The 23,444-nt window shown below is 40.6% G+C and overlaps 1 protein-coding gene across 5 annotated transcripts in view; it reads left to right on the forward strand.

Annotated features, from left to right (window-relative positions):
- Positions 1-23,444, forward strand: part of LOC149180289 (sodium-dependent phosphate transport protein 1, chloroplastic-like) — a 614,698-nt gene that overhangs the window by 94,133 nt on the left and 497,121 nt on the right. For all 5 annotated transcript variants that reach the window (XM_089416010.1, XM_089416005.1, XM_089416006.1 and 2 more), the window contains one exon: positions 15,024-15,131. In XM_089416010.1, the coding sequence (XP_089272136.1) occupies positions 15,024-15,131 (108 nt within the window). The remainder of the gene's footprint in view (positions 1-15,023; positions 15,132-23,444) is intronic.

The following is a 23,444-nucleotide window of genomic DNA, read 5'->3' on the forward strand; positions in this document are numbered from 1 at the left end:
TTATCGGGATATGGTACAACGAGGAGCAATAAGGCTCCATCACATTGTGACTGATGAGCATGTCGCCGATATTCTGATAAAGCCCTTGGGGAAGGTCAAGTTCTTGGCCTTTCGAGAACGACTTGGAGTTGTGGAGAGATCCTCTTATGAGGGTCCTGAGCTCTAGGAGCTCTAGGGGGCTTGGGGTACTTCTTGGAGCGATGAGCAACCATAGGGTGAGTGGTTCAGCCTTCCCCTGTGATACCCCTTGGCGACATGTAGGCAAAATGAGTGGTTCATCCTTGTCCTGCTGAGACATCCTACCCATGCAGTTTGGGACTCATGGGAAGTACCTCTCATCTGGCCAATGAGTAGGGAAATGAGGATAGGGGCCATAGTACTACCGATGGACGCATTGTGTACTACTGTACTCCCTATGCTAGGATGACCGATATTGATCTGGGATTAATGAGAACTAAATTTGGGTTAGTAAGAGTGGTATGAGACACTCTCTTTTGATTGGAACTGACTTCGGGTCAGTAAGAGTGGTATGAGACACTCTCTTTTGATTGGAACTGACTTCGGGTCAGTAAGAGTGGTATGAGACACTCTCTTTTGACTGGGATTGACTTCGGGTCAGTAGAGAATGGTATGATACATTCTCGATCACTTCTTCTTCTTCATAGTTCAGTAGAGGAGAGCAGTATATTGATGGCAAAGAGTACAAATTGGCAGATGGATTAGTAGATGGAGTTCTCCCTAGTTGAGAGGGAGTGTTAAAATTGGCAGCTAGGGCCAAACTCCACACGGGTCATCTTATTTATGACAACTGATATTTTTCTTGGATTCCTCTTTGCAAGAGGTGTAGGATTGATCTAAAGATCACCCGATTCCGACATGTACAAATGAATCTATGAATTTATTTTGATTATTGACAAATTGTCAAGGTCGGCCAACAAACTTATGTAGGCTCAGAAGCCCAACAACCACGTCTATTCATCCTCAACATTTTCTATAAATACGTGATGCCTTAGCCTCATTTGGACACACTCATCTTCACACTTCTCTCTCTTTCTCCTCTTTGATTGGGTACGGATTTCTGGGCCTCTCTCTCTCCACAGTGCCAACAACCAGCGCAAAGCAAGGAGGGCATATTTCTGGGTAGCCAGGAAACATGCAAAGGGAGATTGAGGCTAGCCAAGATCATAATGCTTGTCGGGGAGTTATGGAACTCAGGGAGCAGCACTAGACCAACATTCTTGTTGGGTTTTACAGCTAGGTGAGCCAACATTCCAATAGTTCGAATTGTTGGGTTGAGGGACAGTGCAGTGGCCACTTAGCAGATTTTTGTGGAGCTTGGGAGTAGGTGATTTTGGCCAAGAGCTCATTCGGGAAGTCAGGGGTTGGATAGCAAGGGTGAACTCAACACCTTGGAGGAGTTTTCAAGAGGATTTACAGGCAGTTTCCAGCAGGTCGAGTTTTGCATCTACAGTTGAGGTGAGGCTCCAAGGGGTTCAAAAATCAGAGGTACAAAGTAGTGGAAATCCCTTCTGGGTTTTTCTGGGTTTAGGCCAAGGAGTCCGAGGTTAAAATAATACAATTTTCTGGGCATTATAAGTGCACTTTCCTGTCATTTGAATTTCAATAGAGAAGTAGTTTTCAGGGCAGCGTAGTGCAGATTGGTGTAGCAGCCGGGCAATCTTCAACTCAGCCATTTTCCCACCTGGGTTTGGTCCTGCTTGTCCATTGAGACAAGCCTAGGTGCACAATTTCATCATCTATTATATTTGGCCTTCAGAAAGTTAATGAAATGGCTCAACAGTGCCATATTTGTAGCTTTTTGTATATGCCTAAATGTGAATTTCGTTTTTATAAATTGTTGCACAGTTTATTTGTTTAATATCACTTGTATTCTTATTTAAGATCATTACATCCAATGACCAAGATTAAATCTTAATCGATGGCTATGATTAACTTGAAGTCTATCCATGAGAATTTCTAGAACATTCACACCTTGACTTAATTAATTTTGATTAATTAGTGATATTCCCTAAGTTTAGACTTAGGAAATATTTAAAAACTTACTAATAATATAATTAAGTCATTTCTAGGCGGAATTTCTAGAAACAATTTCTGGGTTTTGGAGATCTACTGTATTCTGGCCTCTCCACAAAATTTCGAGGCTAGAACATATCTGATGCTACAAAAACTAACACTCCCTCTTAGCGAGGAATGTGTTCTAGTGCTCTAGTGCAAATCCCGTGGCAAAACCATGTCTCTACATCATCTCCTGTCACATTGTTGATGTCTAGATTTGTTGCCCACCAACTACTGCACAACTCTGATATGCGCTGCATCTGTGCTGTTGCTGACCCTGCTTCCAACACTGCATCTACATTGCAAGTCCCTCTCATCTGTTGTTGCTGCAACTGCAACAACTGCAACTGAGAAGCATCCTAAATACTGAATCAACTGTGATCAATATGATGCCTCTGTCACCTAAGTCTTTGATTGCTTCTAGTATCTGCATTGTCACTGAGGAATCTGCGCTGCGGCTGACCTATGCATTGTGCCAACTGCACTGTTGCCAACTCTGCACTGCGCTCCCCAACATCTGACTGCTACTAGTTTCTACAATTGTCACTCTGGCATCTGACTGCATCAACTGTCACTAATCCATCCTGCTACTGAATACTGTGGACTCCTCAAGGATCCTGCTCATTTGTAGCGCTCTGGGGCTACAAAACCGAGTCACTCCACCTCACTCTTGGAGGTATGTCAGCAAACATGGCAGAGTCTTCCTCCATCGTAGAGGATAGCTTATTGATCTTTGTTGATGTTGCCTGTTGGTCCTGCTTCTCCTCCTTGTCCTTCTTCCTGAGAAGACACTGGGTACTGTAGTGACCGAGCTCACCACATCTGAAGCACTTGACCTTCGACAGGTTGTTCTTCTTCTTTCTCTTCTCCCCTTGTCCCTGAATGGGACCCTTAGATGCGAAGGCACATTCTCCTCCTCCTTCACCTGCGTCGATTCGCTACTGTTGCCACTGATGGAGCTCTTCAATAGAGCTCGTCTCAACTCCTCCTGCTGCAAATTGGCCCACATCCTGTCCCAACTTGGCAAGGTATCTCTGCCCAAAATACTTTGGATGAATACCTACCACTCCTCGGAGACAGTATTTAGTGCCAATCACACTAGCTTTATGGGTTGAGGCGCTGCCCCAACAACTGACAACTATCTTGGACCTCCTGAATCTTGGTGAGGAAGGGGTCTATGCTTTCCCCTTTCTGCATCCTAATGCATCTCAGCTTCTCCTTTAAGTACGTCTTCCGTTGCTTGGAAGTGCCCTGGTATAGCGTGGAAAGAGTCTCCCACATCTCTCTGGCAATACCTTTGCCAGCTATGTGTGAAACAATGTGATCCTGGAATCCGTCTAGGATCAACCTCTTCGCCCGCACCATCTCCTTTTTGTACTCCTTCATCTGATCTGCATCTTGAGGAACTGCTATCACTGCATCAATATATGTCTTCAGGCCATATTCATCTAGAAGGAAGGACATCCTTACCTTCGAGATGACATAGTTGGAAGCTCTATCCAACCTGTCCTGATCTCGAAGCCCAAGAGTGGCCATCTCAACAATGTTGAAAATATCCTCTTCCTTTTTGCTCAGTTGTTGATTAGCGATTCACACTCTCTTCTGGAGTGAGAAACTCTGCTCACAACTACTGCTGATTTGCAAGGGAAATCAAACTTCTTGAGACTAGAAGTTCCTTGAGGAAAATTTTCCCTCACTGTGTGCTCTCTTTCACCCGATGCTAGCTCTGCGCTAGGAAAATGCTGCAAAACTACTACGTCCAGCTAGAGATCTGGTTTGCGAAAATACTAGCCTGCTCCCTCTACCTTTGGAATCCCTCGATCCGGAGAGATCAAATTTTTCTGTCCGTCACTCAAAAAAATCAAATCTCCTCAAGAAAACCTCCCTCTCAACAAAGTGATTGTGCTGCCTCTGGGGTTTTGATCTGCTGCCCACACTGAACAACGAAACTCCTTCTGTCTTTGCTACTGAGCTCTCCAGATGATCAATTGTGCTCTGATACCATGTGAAAATTTCGAAAGCCGAAATCCTATTACAACGACTGGAAATTATTCTCCTAATTGTTAATTAAATTTAACAAATTATTTTACTGTTTCCTACAACAAATACTGAGTTACTCACATTGCAGCCTACACAAATAAAACTGCGGAAGAATAAACGCTAGAAGAAATGATGGCACACACACATAAAATAACACAGTTATTTTTGGACAAATGTTCCGGAAAAAACCCAACTTGGGAAAATCGGTGCAAAAACTGAGGGTTTTAATATTAAGCAACAGTGAAATAATCTGAGTACAACTGGATGCCGTAACTGACAATCCTATAGATAAATATTGGTAAGAAAAATCTAGCGAGGAAATCTCCTCACTCCACGAGCAAATCCTTGCTCTGACCTCGGCTCAAATTGAGTCGTCCAAACTGGCTCTGCACAGCGACTGTGTCACCCTAACATAGTCAGTTCTGCACTCAATTCGAACTAGATTCTCCTCAAGCCGTCTAGTTTGCTGTTGTCTCGGAAAATGTTTCTCCTGGCCTCTGGAACCTTTGCCCGGCTTCTGGCATTGAAACTCTGCTTTTCACCAATAGAGTCGAAATTGTCTCTAGAGACTACTGTGCTGCTCTGCGTCAGCCTCACTGTGGCTCACTTGCCTCTCTGCAAATGCACTCACTGGAATTGGAATCCTTCCTCCGGCTTCACTATCCTTGCCCTTCTCTCACTACTTTGATCTCTGACTCTCTCCCAGGCAACTCATTGGTGTTACTCAGGAAATCAATCTGCCAAGAAATCAAACTTCTCAAGTGTCTTCTCCAAGTACTCGTTATCTTCTTCTTATAATCCTCTGTTGGGACTCCAACGACCAAGATTAAATCTTAATCGATGGATAGGATTAACTTGAAGTCGATTCATGTGAGTTTTTGAAACATTCACACCTTGACTTAATTAATTATGATTAATTAGTTATATTCCCTAAGTTTAGACTTAGGAAATATTTAAAAACTGACTAATAATCTACTTAAGTCATTTCTAGGCGGAATTTACAATTTCTCGGTTTTGGATATCTCCCGTATTTTAGCCTCTCCACAAAATTTCATGGTTAGAACACATCTGATGCTATAAAAACTAACAGAGGAGTCCCAGTAGCTAGTTGCAAGTCACTGCAGTAGATAGTGAGGATTGGAAGTTGTGGAACTCTAGTATCGTTATGGGATATAGGGATCCAGTTGATTGGTGGGACACTCCATTTCTTAGTGAGTATGGTCAGGATAGCTGATGATCTGGTTCATTCTCAGGCTGACACATGGGAGATCACCGAGGTCTTCATCATATGGCGAGGTAGGTTGTTGCTCAAGATTGGGGCCTGTTGTCGCACAGAGTGTCTAGGCAGCGCAACAACGCTCAGAGTAAGGGCTGTCACTCTTAAATCCTTACTCACTCCGTTTAGATTCTCTCCTAGACAAGTCAAGGGGGTAGTCCCTAGGTAAATGGATGAGGATAGCCTGTAAAAAACAGACTCTAGGAGATTTTAATGACGGACAACTTGATGAATTTAAACGATTAAATCAGATTGATAGATTAAATGCCAATGTAGACAAGACACAACCACAAGATAGAAACAATTATAGACCAGTGCCTTCAATATTTGACTTAACCATCAATAAAACAAGCTATCCAGAACGATTTTCAATATGTGATAAGAAGTGACAATCATAAATATAAATGCCCAACACTGTATCACGCAAAATATTCCAGATTTCAAAATGATTACTGTTAATGACAAGATCTAGAACAACCAATATGGTTTACCACGCCTTGACCATAGAAAAATCATGAGAAATGCATTTAATAACACTAAGGAACTTTAAATTTAAATTTAAATTATTCCTTAGGCAATAATGTTTAATGGTAACTGAAAAACTTAAAATCTTTTAATGCGACGGAAAAATGAATCAAAAGGGGCTAAAAATAAAAATTTCAATGGGCCATAGGCCACATTTAATTTTTTTTTAAACATTAAAGTGCAAATCCCTTTTGATTTATTTTAAAATCCTCAGTCACCAAAATTTTAAAATTTTTTACAATTTTTTTAAATGTTTAGGATTTTAAATATTTTTTAGATTTTTTAATTTTAGAATTTAGAACTTTTTTAATGTTTTTAGATTTTTTAAAATTTCAAATTTTTTTAGGGTTGTTTAAAGTTTTTTAATTTTTTTAATTTTTTAATGTTTAGACTTTTTCATTAAATGACATGAGCTAGCCTAACTATATACAAACTAAATGAAAAGAAAATCAAATAAACTGAAAAGAAACCAAAATCGAAATATTAAAATAAAAAAAAGAAGACATGAGTCTAAAGATCTATATATATATATATATATTTTTAGAATCAGACCTAACTAAAAAAATGAAAATCGAAATTTTTAAATGAACTATCTAAACTCTAAACTAACTGGCATACATAAAAAAAAGGGGAATCGAAACTACGCTTGTGCTTTGCAGGTGTGAAGAAGGGGCGACGGCAGCGGAAGGGAGCCACTGAGATGAGGAAGTAGCTGCGTAGGGAGAAGGATAGCTGCGTGAGGCAAAGGGTTAGCAACAGTTATGGAGGATAGCATAACAACGAGGAGCAGGGATCCGAGGGAGATGAGGGTAGGCAACACGATGGTGAGGATGAGCTGTACGCAGGCTTATAGATAGCGTGAAGGCTGCGATGAGAGATTTGCTACGAGGAGAGGGATGAGCTGCGTAAGGGCTTAGTGAGGAAAGCCACAGGGATTGTGGGCAACAGCATTGAAGGCTGCATGGAATTGAGCTTGCAGGCAAGATTGAGCTTGACAGAAAGCGGAAATGGGAACACTGAGGGTTGACGAGGAAACTTGACAATAGGAAGAGCACGTGGGAGGCTGAGCAAAAGGTGTGGATGGAGTCGTGTATGGATAGCTGAGGAGATGGCTGACTGCGTGAGGATGGGAGAGAAATGACTTGGGAGTGGAGAGGAGACGAACGCAGGAAGGGCAGCATGAGAAATAAAGGCCACGGAAGTGAGAGGTATGCGTGAGGGTCAGGCAGTTGCATGGGAATGGACGCAAGGTTTTTTGGCAACAAAATTCGAAATTTGCAGCAGAAAAGGCCCCAGGCAGTAAACAAAAATTTAAAAAAATTTCCAGAGAAAGAAAAACGCAGCCAAAAGATGGTAAACCCTTAAAATTTTTTCAGAAATTTGCGATTAAAGAGATATTCTTATGCTTCAGGCTGCCAGCGAGGGTTTTGCACAGTTTGCCTTAAAAAATTTAGAAAATTTCCTGTAAAAATGAAACCCCAGGCAGCAGCAGACAGGTGGCTCAGAAAACCCTCAAAATTTCCCAGAAATCTTAAATTTTTTTTAAGTTTTCCTGCTTCAGATTTTCCCTGTAAGGACTGTAAAGCCATTGTAAATACAGTAAAGGGTTTTTCATCATGAGCCTGTGATAAATTCCCTGAAATCTTACAAATTAACTAACAGAATTGATGAGAATACCTACCTGTATTCCTGCGGTTGATGATGCCTCAAGCTACTCTGCTTCAGTTACCAAAAGACCGAAACCACCCAGCCAAACTGAGCAGAACCTAGCTACTCAGTCCAGTAAGCTTCTCAGTTGAAGCAGACTGTTTCCCCTGTGCCCAGAAACCTCAGAACAATCCGCGCTCCTTCTGTTGGTAACTCCAGTTTATGGATATCCTCCCTTCTTCAGTATCCCCTTCCTTCGTTCTTTCTTCTTCCTCCGGATCCCCTCCAAAATTCTTCTCTCTGGTTTATATATTGTTTCTTGGCGGTGGCCGCCCTTCCACCAGCAACCCACCGCTTTGCCTCCTCGTGACACCCTTCCATGTCACGTAATAAATATATTTCTTTTATGATTTAATAAAATACTTCTTTTTAATATAAAGATCCTAAGGTTATACTAAGTACCTTACCTTTAATTAATTAATTATATATATATATATTTAAGCATTCTATTAATTTATTAATATAATTTTATTAATAATCTAAAATATATAATTATATAACCAGGGACCTAAGATATAAAATTTAGCAAAATAATCAACTAACCTTAGTCCCTGGACCAGTGAAGATTTAATTTTTTAAAGCATCCACGAATTTTACCTCTGGAAAATTTAAATTTACCTAGGACCTAGGACCTATGAGGGGATAAATTATTTTTCTAACCCTCAAGACATTTTATATCATGATTTTTTACATTTTTTACATCTCAAGGGGGAAATCCATTCGACTAAGACCCTCACAGACTACCCATTTCCGTGACACAAATATAATCTAGCAGATCATTTGTAATAAAATAACCTAACCAAATAGTTAGGATTATTCCCGAATCACTTTTACATAGACTCAATCTAGCACACTAGAACTCCCCTATCATTTTGGTGACAAAATCCATTCCGGCTTTGGGGTAAAGTTGAAGGAAAACTCTGCCGATCATGGATCGATGAGACAAAAAACCTTCCGGAATGTAGATCGTCATCAAAAAATTAGGTTTACCTAGGCAATTACATACACGACATGGATCTGCTGAGATTATTTACAATTTACACATGCAGAAAGGGTTTACAATATAACATGATCAGGCTGATGATGATAGTCAAACGACACGGACACGTTGATCAAGCGCTATCCCTTTTGCAAAAAAAGGGGGTGTACTGCTATGGGTAGTTGACACGTAGTGGTCAACAGGGCCAACCATGGAGTGAGAGGCTCTAACATTGTTGAGTCGCTTGGGCATAACCTCGATCATCACATAAATTATGGTCGAGAGTTATAGGACAGGAGGCTCTAGTAAGGGCATGTTGGGCAATCAGTCATGATTAGAGTGTTGCAGGGTCAGGAGGACAGTTTCTTCCTGCAATGGGCATGGGACCTTAGCATCACAGTACTTGATAGTTCAACTACCCTTAGGGATGAGATGGTTTCGATATGGGGAGATCATTCTGATCTTCCATTGGATTTTACCGATTCACTGTTTGCGTGGGGGATTTCACCAGCATGGAGGGATGATCAGCAGGAGGAGATCAGGGGAAGCTCATGCGAGCGAGGATTCATCTCCACCGAGGTTGGATTGTATCTTCAGGATTCCACCCTTGGAGTGCATGAGATGGATGACTCAGTAGAGAAACTACATGATGAGTTTTTCAGGAATTTATATTATCATGATGCTCTACTTACTAACAGTATGCAGAGGGTTTTGCACACGTGTACCAGGTTGGACAGTGAATGGAGCAAGGGGTGCTTCACCTTGATTAGGATGGCTTGGAACTTTGGTATCGAGAGATTCCTTCATGACAGGATAGTGTTGGGGATAGGGATGACTTAGTGGCACATTTGGGACCCTGATATCATTTGTAGTAGCCATTTCGGTCAGTTAATAGAGAGAGTGCTTGTTTGTGCATTGCTTGAGGATAAGCAACTTTTGGCGGAGAGGATTGTAATATCCCCAATTTTGTGAGCATGAGAATTTTGCCCAGTTTTGGTAATATGAATTAAAAGGGGCAACTAGTATTTTGGAGAAATGTGGCAAGTATTATTTTATTGCAGATTGGTGGCAAATTATTATTTTATTAAAATGGTGGAAAAAGTAACTAAGTGGAAAAGGGCCCCACCAACAAAATAATATTAAAAGGAGTCTTGAAGGATGGAGAGAAAATATAAAAGGAGGGACTCATTTTGTGCATCATCTTTTGACTATTACACTTAACACTTCATCTTCTCTTGGAGTTGTTTAGCGCAAGGGTAGAGTGTTGTTTAGCACAAGAATTCCAGGGGGGATTCCACCCCATCTTTGGAGGACTTCGAGTGCCTCCCTAGTTGGGAATTCAGAGAGTCCATTGTTGCGCTTTCATTGGGAATTCATAGCAGTATTTCCAGCTCTGCGTATTTTCCAAGTGTAGAGGCAATTCGATTTATTCATTATGGTCCAACATATAGGGAATTGGAGTCTGGGTTATTTGCAGGAGGATTTTCCTAGTTGGAGCCGGGAATTTTGTGGTGATTTTGCAGGGATATAAAGCAACAAATCTGTGGGACGAAATTCTCTTCATTTGGAAGTGCATAGGGGTTTCTGGCTTAGCTTGCACAAGGGAAGAAGGGAGAAGAATTGTGGAGAGATAAGGGCTGGAGATTGGAGGTAAACCTCAAGGGAGAATTTAGCCAGTGGTAGATTTGGGCATAATTCCATAATATCAAACTGTGGGGCGTTTTTTGTCTAGATTTGGTGATTTTGCACTTGTTGGGGGTCGGTGGATTCAGCCCAAACCCTTTCTGGGTTTTTGTGGGTTTGGTGAGAGGAGTCCGGGGTTAATTTTGTAGAATTTTCCGAGCCGGTGTACTTGCAAATCTCTATATATTTCCTCAAGCAAACTTGTTAGACATATGTTGAATCAGATCACCTAAGACAGACCCAAAATATACCAATAGAATGGTCTTATCACCGGCAAATGAAATAACAAACTTATATAAAAAATTTAATACAATATAGGAAAGCACATAACCAGCACGTACCATAGAGCAACAAACAAAGAACACCATGAACTGAACCCAAAAGTCTTCTTATTATGATATCAAACGTTCCCAGCAGATCAATGGATCAATAGCAGCGTTACAAAATTACATAGACCAGAGCCAAAATTTTCATCATCACTTGAGAAGCAAAATGGATTCTAATTTATAGATAAATCCTCTGAAGCAACAAAACTTATAGCTTGTTGTCTTTAATGTAAAAATACACAAGAGGTATTTGTAATAATAATTTATTATATATAAAAATGTACAAGTGATGGTGAATGTTACAATGAGGACCCGCATATATACTAGGCGGGTATCTTTTCGCGATTGAACATGTCTTTGTAGACATGCCTTTTCACTTAACTTAATGAGTATTTAACATAATCAATATTTGATTATTTACATTATTTATATTCACTTTATTTTATGTAATTTATATTCGTAACAATGCCCCTTCCTTCAGAAGCTTTGTCCTCAAAGCTTGTAGCTGATGATTTTCTTCACATCGGTGTAGGTTATCTTCGGCGTGTATAATTCGTCATTAGTACCTTAGCATGTAGAATTCTCTTGTTATGTTGTCTTGAACTAGGTTTTTTTTTTAAATAATAATGTTCTTTTTTTCATTTATTTTTTATAATAATGTTGTTTTTTTTTCATTTTTTATTTTTTATAATAATGTTTTTTTTTTTTTTTTAAATAATAATATTTTTTTAAAGTTTTAATTAAATGATTAAGTTATAATTTAGACTATTCAATTATTAACTTATCCTTATAACTTGTTTATGAACTCGTATGTACCCGTCCACACCGCTGTCTGTCCTTCTTATCTGTCGCAACACTCATCACGTTGATATGTTCCTTGACTTTTCCCAGTTGATAGCGTATCCTTTGCAACATATATAACCTGTGTTACGCCGTTGACGTTTGGAGCCGCTGCTTGGGTCACGACTTCCGGTGGCACGCTACGACGAAACGACGTATCCCCCTGACGTCGGCCTCTTGAAGGGGTCACGTCTGTTTGAAGGGCTGCGGTGGTGGTATGCATAAGTTGGGGCAGAGATTTCCAACAGCGGCACAACAACAACAAAGAAGGGCCAGATATGGACACAGACGGGGAGATGGATGCTAGTCGAGCCAATGGAAATGTATAGTGCGTGGAATGAATGGCTAGTCGAGTGAAGGACAACATAACGGTGACACAGGGCATGAGAGATGAGCTTGAATTCTTGTAATAAAGCTGAGGGGAAAGGGGAAGAGGTTCCATCTTCAGTTCTTCTAACCAAGCCATGTGGCGTTCTATTAGCTCAGTGGTCTCTTTCAACGAAACAAATGCATCCTTTAGACCTTGCAATTGTCCGTTTCAGTTACTTTGTTCATTACATCCATCGCTGTCACTCGGTGGCTCATCATCATTATTAGCATTAATGTATCTCTGGCGCGCCTTGTTCAAGTGGCCATAGAGCACGTCCAACATAGTGGCATTGGAGCTTTGGGCGAGATGTTGATGCCAACATAGGAAGAAATTGTACTTTGTTTTGAGAATAATAGAAAAGGGATTCAGGGGACTTGCAATTGTCTGGTTTTGTTCCTCCTTCATATTGTTATAGTTTCCATTAGTGCATGGAGTTTCAGAAGGAGATGCCATCTTTGAGTGGATGGATATGCTTGCATCAAACTGTTCCAAACTATTGGATATCCATCGGTTCCAAACTGTTGACTTCTATTCAATTTATTTGCCTCCATATTTCCCTTTTTAAATTTTTTTGGTGCCATGCCTCTTCAACATTTCTACAGTGTCAGGCTGCCTCCCAAGCAATTCTGATTGTGCTTCTTCAATCTCATCCGCTGATATTGCCTGCAAAACTGTACGATTCTCTGCATCAATTTCCTCCATATCTGTCATTGGCATGAGGCCTTTTCTTTCTGCACTGTAGTTGTGAGCCCTCTCCACATGATCTTTCAGGACATTTTTCATGGTGCCCAATTCTGTGCTAACCTACAATCTATTTAAATCACTAACTATGCCATCACTCTTCATTGAAGTTGAATGTCCAACGTCTTCCTTTAAGTTAGTTTCTCTAGAGGATGGAACCAATTCACCTGGTTTCTTTGTGTTTCCAGCTAATGATCCTCCTTTCTATTGTTCATTACCTTCCTCCAATGAGGAATCTGGAATTCCTTGCTTTTCTTCTAACACAATGTTCTTGCAAGAAACATTTTCAGCATGCTTCTTGTTTTTTGTACTCTGCAATGGATCTGGCATGTCTTGGATTTTGTCGGGTATATCAACCTCCATCGAAGTGTCTGCAACATATTCTTTAACAGTTTCTCCTAAGCTTGGAATGTCATCTTGATCATTTTCTGCAACCTCTTCTTTTTTAACATTATAATCATCTAATGCTTCACCTTGTTTCGTTTCACCGTCGCTATCATATTCTTTATTATCGATTTCCTTTCGACATGCTTTTACCTCTGCATATGATTTTTCTAATTGCTGAAGTTTTTCTTGAATTTTACTAAATTGCTCAATGCATTCAGGGCGAAAACTTAATGGCATATTGTGCGGCGAACAACGTTCAAAGTCTCGCCTACGTTCAAAGACTTGCATGATTATGTTGTGCGCCATGGCTCTGATACCACTGAAGCAACAAAACTTATAGCTTGTTGTCTTTAATGTAAAAATACACAAGAGGTATTTGTAATAATAATTTATTATATATAAAAATGTACAAGTGATGGTGAATGTAACAATGAGGACCCGCATATATGCTAGGCGGGTATCTTTTCGCGATTGGGCATGTCTTTGTAGACATGCCTTTTCACTTAACTTAATGAGTATTTAACATAATCAATATTTGATTATTTATATTCACTTTATTTTATGTAATTTATATTTGTAACATCCTCCTAGTGGAAAATAATGGCTAGTTGGTTTGATCTCCATTAAAATAATTTCAATTGTTGATAAATATTTGATCACCTTTTAATCTCCGCCATCGAATATTTTTATTTTGAGAAAAATTCGAGATTTTCTTAAAATCCACTATTAATTAATCCAAAAATCAATATTTTGGATTAATTTCCTTAAATTTTCACTGACTTAACCACCACGCACCAAGGGCTTATTTTTCTTAAAAAATCCATTTTTTCCTTGGTGGGGGACTTCCAAAAATTAACTTCTTTTTGAATCACGAATTTTTGGTCATTTTCCATTTGGAGAAATTAATTTCTCTAAAAAAAAAATTTGACTCTAAATTAATTAATTTTTTGGCTTAGGATTTTATTTTATTTTAACTAAAAAAATTAATTGATTAACATAAGAGGGGATTAATTATTTTTTCCACCCTCAAATATTTTAGCTGTGGTCTCTAAGTATGAGAGACCATGCACTAAAATATTTTTTACATAAGATATTACAAATTCAACCCTCAAAATAATTACCCATTTCTTCGACACAATATGATCTAATAGACCAAGTGATCTGTAATAAAATAATTTAGCCAAATAGCTTAAATTATTCCCAAACCACTTTTACAAAGACTCAATATAACACTAGGATTCACCTAAGATCTTGTCAATAAATTCCACCTTAGCTTTGGGGTTTAGAAACACACATAATGCAGTGAGGTTAAAAAACTTCGTAGGATGAAATTCGTTGCCAAAATCAAAGGCTTACCTAGGTGTTGTTACATAAGTAAATGGTCATACTAGTCATTTACATTACAACTTGCAGAATTTGGGTTTACAATGATAAAATAATGTGCTGGCTTATGATTCTGATAGTTGAAAAAAATTGTACACTGCTCCCTCAGACTTGTAACAAAATGGATGCAACAGGTTGTTGTAATCATGTTGTTATCTGATCAACGAAACCTTTTTTCCAGCAACTACTCTAGGGATTCCAGTGCTTATTCAAATTATATTGCTGTTGCCGCTTGAACGAAGAGGATGTAAATGGCATCATATATACCCTTCTTCTTTTTTGTCTTCCCTTAACGTAAATATTTTTTTTGTAAATATCAGTTTTTTTCCAAAAAAGAATAATTTTATTTTTTGATACTCATGGATCCTAGCAGATACATTTCTTGTTATTGTTCCTCAATTGTTGCTATGTTTCTTTTTGGCACCCAGGCAATTATGAGTGTTCATTCTTGCTTGGTTTCTTAGCACAGTTTCTATTATTGCTTGTAATATCTATTTCACAGTTGTAATTGCTTTTCTTTTATTTATTTGCTCTGTCTTGAATGCCAAAAAATAATTACCTGAAAAAGCAGTTGATATAAAATGGTCTCAATTAAATGGAATATCTCATTTTTAGTTTTTCCTCTGCTCTATCCAGTTGTCTGGACCAAGGAAGGTATCTTACATGATCCCTAATATCATTGCTGTGCAGGTGAATATGAGCATTGCTATCCTCCCTATGGCTTCAGAGTTCAACTGGAGCTCCACAACAGTTGGGTTGATACAGTCTTCATTTTTCTGTGGATACCTTCTTACTCAGGTAGGTTGACCATTGGATATTGTGATTATAAGTGATAAGTTCCTCTGAAATAATGCCCATCTGAAGTATTGAATGATGGAAGTTGAGTATGGTGGACACCTCTATTGAGAATATAGATGGAATGGTGTTGTTTGAAGGTCTTATGTTTTTTGAATATTTTGAAATTTGAAGTATAGAGAGCATTGAAATGATACTTCATTAATTCACTGAAACAAAGGGAGCATGACAGCCCCTACCTGTACCCGTACCTACATGATACAGCATAAATACAACATGAGAAAGCAAGCATTCAGTAATGAATGCAAACCTTCTCAAGTCTAGGTGTATGTGATAGCAAAGACAATTTTGCTTGGTTTAATGCATTGTTAAGATTATGAAAGAGGGTCAACTCTAATCCTCCATAAAGGAGCATAACTCACACATAATCAACAGAATTTGATGTTCACTAGCATTGCTTTTGTGGGGGAATGCTCACTTTATGCCCCTAGAATCCACCATTTTTGTGGGCATAAAATGACTTCACTTCGTCACTCTAAAGATACTATGAAAGTGGGTAAGTGTAGCTGGAGGGGAAAAGTTCCATTACCTGGTTTACCACTCAGCATCAAAGCCAACTCCATACTTCATCCTTAGCCGCATCGTGTCACATTTAATAATGCACACAGATTTCAAACAGGGGAACCTGTTGAATAAAATATACTTTTATAAAGTACGATATGATGATTGCTTACAAGGGTCATTTTATGTATAAATATACATTGGAAGATAATTGAAGGAATGCACCTTTTCTTATTAGCTGATTCATATTCATTAATGTAATGTATATTTGTAATATGTATATTATATGTCCTCCCCTTCAAGGATTCCTTGTCCTCAAAGCATTATTAAAAGGAGATGCTACGGATGATTGCATCTTCTCGGAGCATCTTCCTTGGCATTTCTGTATTCAGTTGTGGAAGTTTCTCTTCGTTCCTGATTTGAGTTTGAATATTGGCAAAGCTTGCTTGTAGTATGAACATAATACTTTGAAGTTCTTCTTTCTCCTCTCAATGAGGCATCTTGATGTATGCTAGTATAAGGCTACTTAGATATCGTTGATGTGTGAATGTTTGGTGTTTCCTTGCAGTTTTATTTCTTTACTAACTAGAAAGGATATTCTTTGTGAGACACAGTTTCCAACCCATATAATTTATATTTTTCTCCCTGCCACTTGGATTCAATGATTTTTTCTTAGATATTTGTGGCATAAGTACCCCACTAAACAAACCATTGTACATGTAATATCATATCCATCCCACTAACTAGTAAGTATAAAATCATGTTTATAGTTCCAAATTTTATATTCATACAAAATCCACATGGCATCTTTCTACTCTTTTGGTTACTTGTCTATTTGCAATTGTGATTGTTACCCACCAAAATGCGTAACCCCATTGGAGAAAACGTTTCTCCTACATTTGATAGCCAGTCGGATAGCCAGCCAACCAACAACCCCTGACGACTGCTATTTGATAATGATATGCCATGTGCCTCTTCCCATCTGGCATTACCACTTGGATGAGGGTGGGCTGCTATTCAAAAGGTACTTTGATCATTTTGCAATTGGGTGCTTATGATTGTTTGTTTCGGGCATTAGTATGGATAAAGGGGTGATCTAGAGATTGACTAATCTTGACTGTAAATCTGTTCTCTCACCTTACCAGGGGGGTTAATCTTTAGCCCTAGTCCAATGGGACTTCCCTTGAGGCCTTAGGGTTATAGGAGGGGCACTACTTGGAAAACCCAAATTGAGATAGTGTGTTCATTATCCCTTATACCATACTTGACACTTTCCATCACACATTACAAGCCCCATATACCCCATCCATTCTTTGGGTCTAACTTGTCATTGGTTCTTTTGGATTCAGCACCCTCATGTCCATACTTGTTGAGTAGGGCCAGAAAACTGTAGCCCTGGAGGTTGATGCAACTAAAAGAATGGAAAAACATATCATGGCTGTTAAATTGGCAACTAGGGCCAAACTCCATGTTGGTCAGCTTATTTATGGCAGCTGATATTTTTATTGGATCCCTCTCGTCGAGAGGTGTAGGATTGATCCAAAGATCATCCGATTCCGATATGTATTTATGGAGATATTAATTTATTTAGGTTATGGCTTTATTATCTAGCCGACCAGCATCTTACGTAGGCTCAGAAGCCCAATAGACGTGTCTATTCATCATCTATGTTTTTAGTATAAATAGATGAATATTTGATGTCATTTGAACATGTATTCTTGAGTGATCTCCTCCTCTCCACGTCTTGGGTTTTTGGAGAAGGAGTGAGACACCAAGAGTAACATGCTTATACGTGGATGATGCCCTAGCTATATACGCAGCAAACCTGTTACATGCACAGCATGCCCTATAGTCTACACGCAGACATGCAACACAGCTAATATGGATCTATACGCAGCTATGAAGCCAGCGTAATGAAGCAAAGAATCAGAGTCATATAATATAGATCTATATGCTGGAATAAAGAAGCAGTCCATACGCTGGAATGAAGGCTATATATATATATACGCACAGTATGGTAGAGATTATAGTTGGAATGAAGACGCAGTCTCGTAGACTCCTTATACACAGTAAAAGGCAGCCACAATAATAAAGAGAAGGCTGCAGTCAATCCATAGTCCCGCAGGTATAGATGGTAGCCACAGTAATGAAGAAAAGGCCGCAGTCAAGCCACAGTGAGCCACAGTGATAAAAGGAACAGCCGCAGTCATAAGAAGAAGAGCAGCCGCAGCAAGCCGCAGTCAATGGAGGTTAAGGAGCCACAGATCAGTGGGCTATAGAGAGCCTAGGTATATGAAGCCACAGGGATAGAAGAGCCGCAGTCAGGTACATGGAACCACTGTAAAGACAAGTAGCCACAGTTATCTGCTGTCATGAAGAAGAACTGAAGTTACATGCGGTTATAAAGACATTCATACGCAGCAATGGAAACATATATGCTGATATATGTAGTCACCTATTGCGCTGTAAATGGTAACACCTTATACACAAGCAGAGGAAGGATTGCTGTAGGTAATAGCATGACAAATTAGGTCTGCTGGCAGCATGATGTATGAATGGACTGCATGATGACATGGAAAGCATCTTGAATGAATTAAGGCAGCAGCAATGTCACTTTGATTATCAGTCCCGGATGTCTCTGAGGTACAGTTGTAACCTAACCTAGGAGGTGTGATGAGGACGCTGTAAACAACAGTAATGAGGATTATGTTGGATGTCATCTCAATAAGTTTCAGTGTTTCTCATACCTGTAAAAGGAAACATACAGTCTCAACAGTCATTACTATATTTAGATCTAGTATCAAGATAACAAATCATGGGCAGCATGACAGATGAGATCATGGGCAGCATAATGTATGAGAGCATGGGCAGCATGAAGCAGGATGATTAGTGCAGCGTGGTGCAGTACACTGTAAGGTACAGCAAATGGACGAGATGCGGAATGATGATAGGTGAAGGAGTCACCTTGAGAATCAGTTGAAGCAGAATGTCTTCAACTGATCTCATCATTATACACTATGATCTATGCTAGATCTAGATAAGTCAAAGTGTTGACTTCTGTTGTAAATGTACTCTCTCTCTCTATCTCTTTCTCTGCTGAACTTTGAAGATAAAAGAAGATTTGATCAAAGGGTTTCCCCACACATTGTGGGGTTTGTCCCTGGCTTGCGCCATATCTTGTGTCCTCTTGTCTTGGCTTGTCTTCTGCGTTTTATATCTATGTTCTATCTGCAGTTTATCGTAATGGTGATGTGATTGCTAACTGTGAAAATTTAAATAAATTGCTCTAGCATAGAACATACCAAAAATTAACAATGGCCATAGCAAAATAAAAAGAAGAAAACAAAAATATGGCCAGGGACATAAATTAGCGCATGGGAAAAGACCTAGCATGAATTCTACCCTCCTCATATAGCCATCACCCGGTTCCTAAGCACATGATGCTCCCTCATGAAAAGGAACCCTTGCAAGTCCAAACCTTGACGAGCAATGAACTGTCTCATCTTAAGGGGTAATAAAAATGCTACATCATAAAGAGAAAGCTGTCATCCTTGAGCTATGTGCGGTAATACAAAGCATAATCAAGAACAAGTAAAAGGTGCTCAAGAGGGGTGGAGTAAGTATGACGAGTAGGGTAACTCATGCCTCCACGATTGCTCCCTCCTTTACATTCATACACTCAGGATGTGGACACCCATTAGTTGGTCCCCTTGACCATGGCACTTGGCCATGAAGCCCTTTCCCCTTCATTATCACATATTTACACTAGCACCTCATGATTGAAGGGTTGACCTTGGAAATGTCACTTCCACTTGAGGGTTGGAAACACCTAATAGTGTTGGTCATTAGCCACCTATATCGAGGTAGGGAACATGTTTAGGAGACTTGGTCTAGTTAGATATCGAAAGATGATACTTGTTTGAAGTATTAACATGCCCTTAACATTCAAGTTTGGTTCACTTAGATGCATATATTATCTTAATCTCCGATGGATGGTTGCTTTCACTTGAGTTTATGTTGATTTGTCAAGTGGTCCATTGCAGTCTAGGCCTTGAGGGAACCCACTCCACAAGTACCCAAGACTTTCAGGGAGATATTTGGCTTAGCAGATGCAATGTTGAGAGAGTTTTTTGATTTGGGGTAGCATCAACTGTGCTCTAGCCACGAAATTTGGTGGAGAGGTTGGGGCACATGAGATCTCCAATACCCAGAAAGGGTTTGGGCAGATTCTAAATAGATCGGGAGATATTAAAATAATTAATATTTTTAATGGAGTCCCTAAGTCTAAACTTAGGGAAAATAAAATATTAATTTGTATTAATATGAATCTGTGTTAAAATGGTCCAAAAAACATTGATCAAGCCAGATCTAATCTTAGCCGTTGATTAGGGACTTAATCTCGGTCGTTGATATGTCAACAGGAAAAGTATAAGAGGAGGCTTGAGGGTCACTTGGAGAAAACACCAGAGTGATCAGTTATTCTATTCTCTAGAGTGGGGTTTGCTAAGAGAGATAGAATTAGTGAACTGGAGATGTAGTTGAGGGGCATTCGAGTTTAGAGAGACAGAGAGGTAGAGATAGTGTCGGGAGAGCAGCGCAGTAGCCAAGGAGAGTGATGTAGAGCCAGCCAGGGCTCACGCAGAGGCAGCCGGGAGCTGCGCAGAACCTTAGAGAGGCAAGCGTAGCTGACGCAGAGGGCATCCCAGGGCTGATGTAGACCCATCCGGGGTGACGCAAGGCCAGTGTGAGACAGAGAGGGGCTGACGCAATCCAGAGAGACGTTGACGCTGGGGTGTCTGGGGCAGATTTGTGCTGAGTAGCTGCCGAAAGGATTATCTGGGGTTTTAGCTAGAAAATTTGTCAGAAATTGAGAGGTATTATTGCCAAGGAAATTCTCTGTTGGGTAGGCTAGTTTCGGCACGCAGATTGTACTCTGATATTTCTTAATAAGAAAACCCTCAGATAGCTACACCGGTTTTCCCACATTGGGTTTTTCCGGGGACATTAGTCCAAAAATAATGGAATCATATGGAATTCTATTTCTTTTAGTCGCTGATCTCTAATATGTTGAGTATGCACTAGTGTTTATTTTCAGTATTTACATTGTAAATAATTTGTTAAGGAAAATAACAAGTAGGTAGGAATAAATCAGATAAAGTGCATGGAGGGTTTTCAGATAAAGTGCATGGTATCAGAGCGTGATTTTAGATCACAGGAGGACTAAAGGACATCAGCCGAGCGGAGCAATAGCAGTAGAAAACAGCTGTCCTGAGGTGACAAAAGTTGTTTCTAGCAGAGCAGCAACAAGGAAGGGTGACGCAGTGCCTGCGTCATCAAGGGTGAGCTGGGAAGAGGCAGTAGAGGCTAAGGAAGGCAAAAGAAGCCTCACGCAGAGCCACGCAGTAGCTGGGAGGGCTGACGCAGTTGGCTGAGGAGGCCAGGTTGCTGGTGTTGGGATTGCGCAGAGCCTAGGAGCTCTCACCTTCAGGTTGTTGGGGTTTAGAAGGCTGCGGGAATATTGCAGAGTGGAGTTGGTGAGGTACTGTAGTTAGAATAGTACCTGACAGAGCAAGGCCAGAGGAGTTGCTACCAAGGGTTTCTAGCCGAGGAACTCAGATCAGTGGTGCGGTTGCACAAGACGATCAGAGTAGGGGGCATCTCGATAGCGGCAGAAGGATTTCCAGGAGGGAAATTAGGACTTAGAGGGAGTCTAGAAGAAAACTTCCAGACGGGAAGTAGAGACTCAGAGGAGTCAAACAGAGAACTTCCAGGAGGGAAGTAGAGGAGCATCATGGCACTACACGGAGTAAGAGACTAAGATAGACTGAACGGAGCGTCAAACTTCGCAGTCTAGAAGGCCGGAATCTTATCCGTACTTGACAGAAATCGTGTCGAGAACTTTGCCTTGAGGGTAATAACTATCTTAGTCAACCCCAAATAACGACAAATACGAGGAGGCAATGGTGAGGGCCAAGAGCATCATCCTTGACGAGGTCAAGGATCATGTAGTACCACACTTTGCCGAGAAGGAAACGGCATATGAGATGTGGGAGGATCTCAAGAAATTGTACCATCATACTTTTGTGCAGAGAAGAATGCTACTTGAGAATCAGTTGAGGTCATATCAGATGAAGAAGGGAGAACCGATTGACACCTTCCTCGGAGGACTGAATGAGATTCGAGATCAGTTGACTGCTATAGGGGCTATGCTGGATCAGGAGTTGATGGTGAGGACAACCCTGAATGTTGTCTCAGAAGACTGGGAGGTATTTGTCCAGAGTATGCTGGGCAGAGGGCCTCTCCCACCTTGGGACGAGATGTGGGCGGCTCTTCGCTAGGAAGAGATCAGACGGCAGTCGAAGACGGGTAGCAGCAGCAAGGGGATCAGAATCAAACAGGAGGAGGAAGATGTTTCCCTAGCATCTGAGGGAAAGAAGGAAAAGCGGAAGAAGAAGGATCTCTCCAAGATCAAGTGCTTCCACTGTGGGGCGCTGGGTCATTATGCGACCTAGTGTCCAAGGAAGAAGAGTAAGGGAGAGTCTTTCGAGACTAAGGTAGCGCCAGCACGGGCAGAGAAGGAAGTTTTGATAGACGATGACTATGCCATGAGTGCACATGCGCCACTTGAGCGGAAGTGGGGAGACATTGAGCTGTAGTCAGGTGGACTACAGGCGATGAGGGGCAAGATCCTTGAGGTACCCAACCTCTTGGATTAGACCTTGCTACGGGAGCCCCGAAGAGGAGTAGCAGGACTAGCTGAGTCGGGTAGAGATGGATGCGGATGGAGCGACAGAGAGAGCTACAGTGCAGGAGTCCCGAGACAGCGCGAGGCTAGCAAGCTGCAGTGGTGCGAGAGGCACAGGAGTGTTGCACCAGTGCAGGATGGCACAAAGAGGTGTGCAACGGTGCGAGATGCAGGGAGTTGTTGCAGCAGCGCAGAGGTCAAAGAGGGAGCACTTGTCAGCGACAGAGGGAGCTTCAGCATCAGTGGGTGTCTTTAGCCCAACAGGGAGGTCAGATTGGCAGATTAGTTACTTACTTCTCAGTAACTGAGTTGCAATGCAGCAGTGGGCAACACGATGCAGCATGATGAGAGGAGGTGCAGTGCAGATGCAGCGCTGGGAGAAAGGACCAGTAGCAACACGAATGCAAAAGGAGCTATCATACAGATGCAACAGTGGAAGTGGCAGAACCATGGGCAACATTATAGGATGCAGTAGTGCAGAGGATGTTGGGCAGGAAGGCCTAGCATCAACACAGGTACCAATGCTGGATGGTCAGGGTGATATTCAGTGAGGGGTATTGCTAGAGCATAGTCCTCGCTAAGAGGGAGTGTTGATTTGGGGTAGCATCAGATGTGCTGTAGCCACAAAATTTGGTGGAGAGGTTGGGGCACATGAGATCTCCAATACCCAGAAAGGGTTTGGGCATATTCTAAACAGATCAGGAGATATTAAAATAATTAATATTTTTAATAGAGTCCCTAAGTCTAAACTTAGGGAAAATAAAATATTAATGTGTATTAATATGAATCTGTGTTAGAATGGTCCAAAAGACATAGATCAAGCCAGATCTAATCTTAGCTGTTGATTAGGGACTTAATCTCGGCCGTTGATATGTCAATAGGAAAAGTATAAGAGGAGGCTTGAGGGTCACGTGGAGAAAACACCAAAGTGATAAGTGATTCTATTCTCTAGAGCGGGGTTTGTTAAGAGAGATAGAATTAGTGATTTGGAGATGCAGCTGAGAAGCATT

This window comes from Pinus tabuliformis, chromosome 3_2 (assembly GCF_031772625.1).
Source record: "Pinus tabuliformis cultivar Carrire ecotype Pingquan chromosome 3_2, CPIR1, whole genome shotgun sequence".
Taxonomy (NCBI): Eukaryota; Viridiplantae; Streptophyta; class Pinopsida; order Pinales; family Pinaceae; genus Pinus; species Pinus tabuliformis.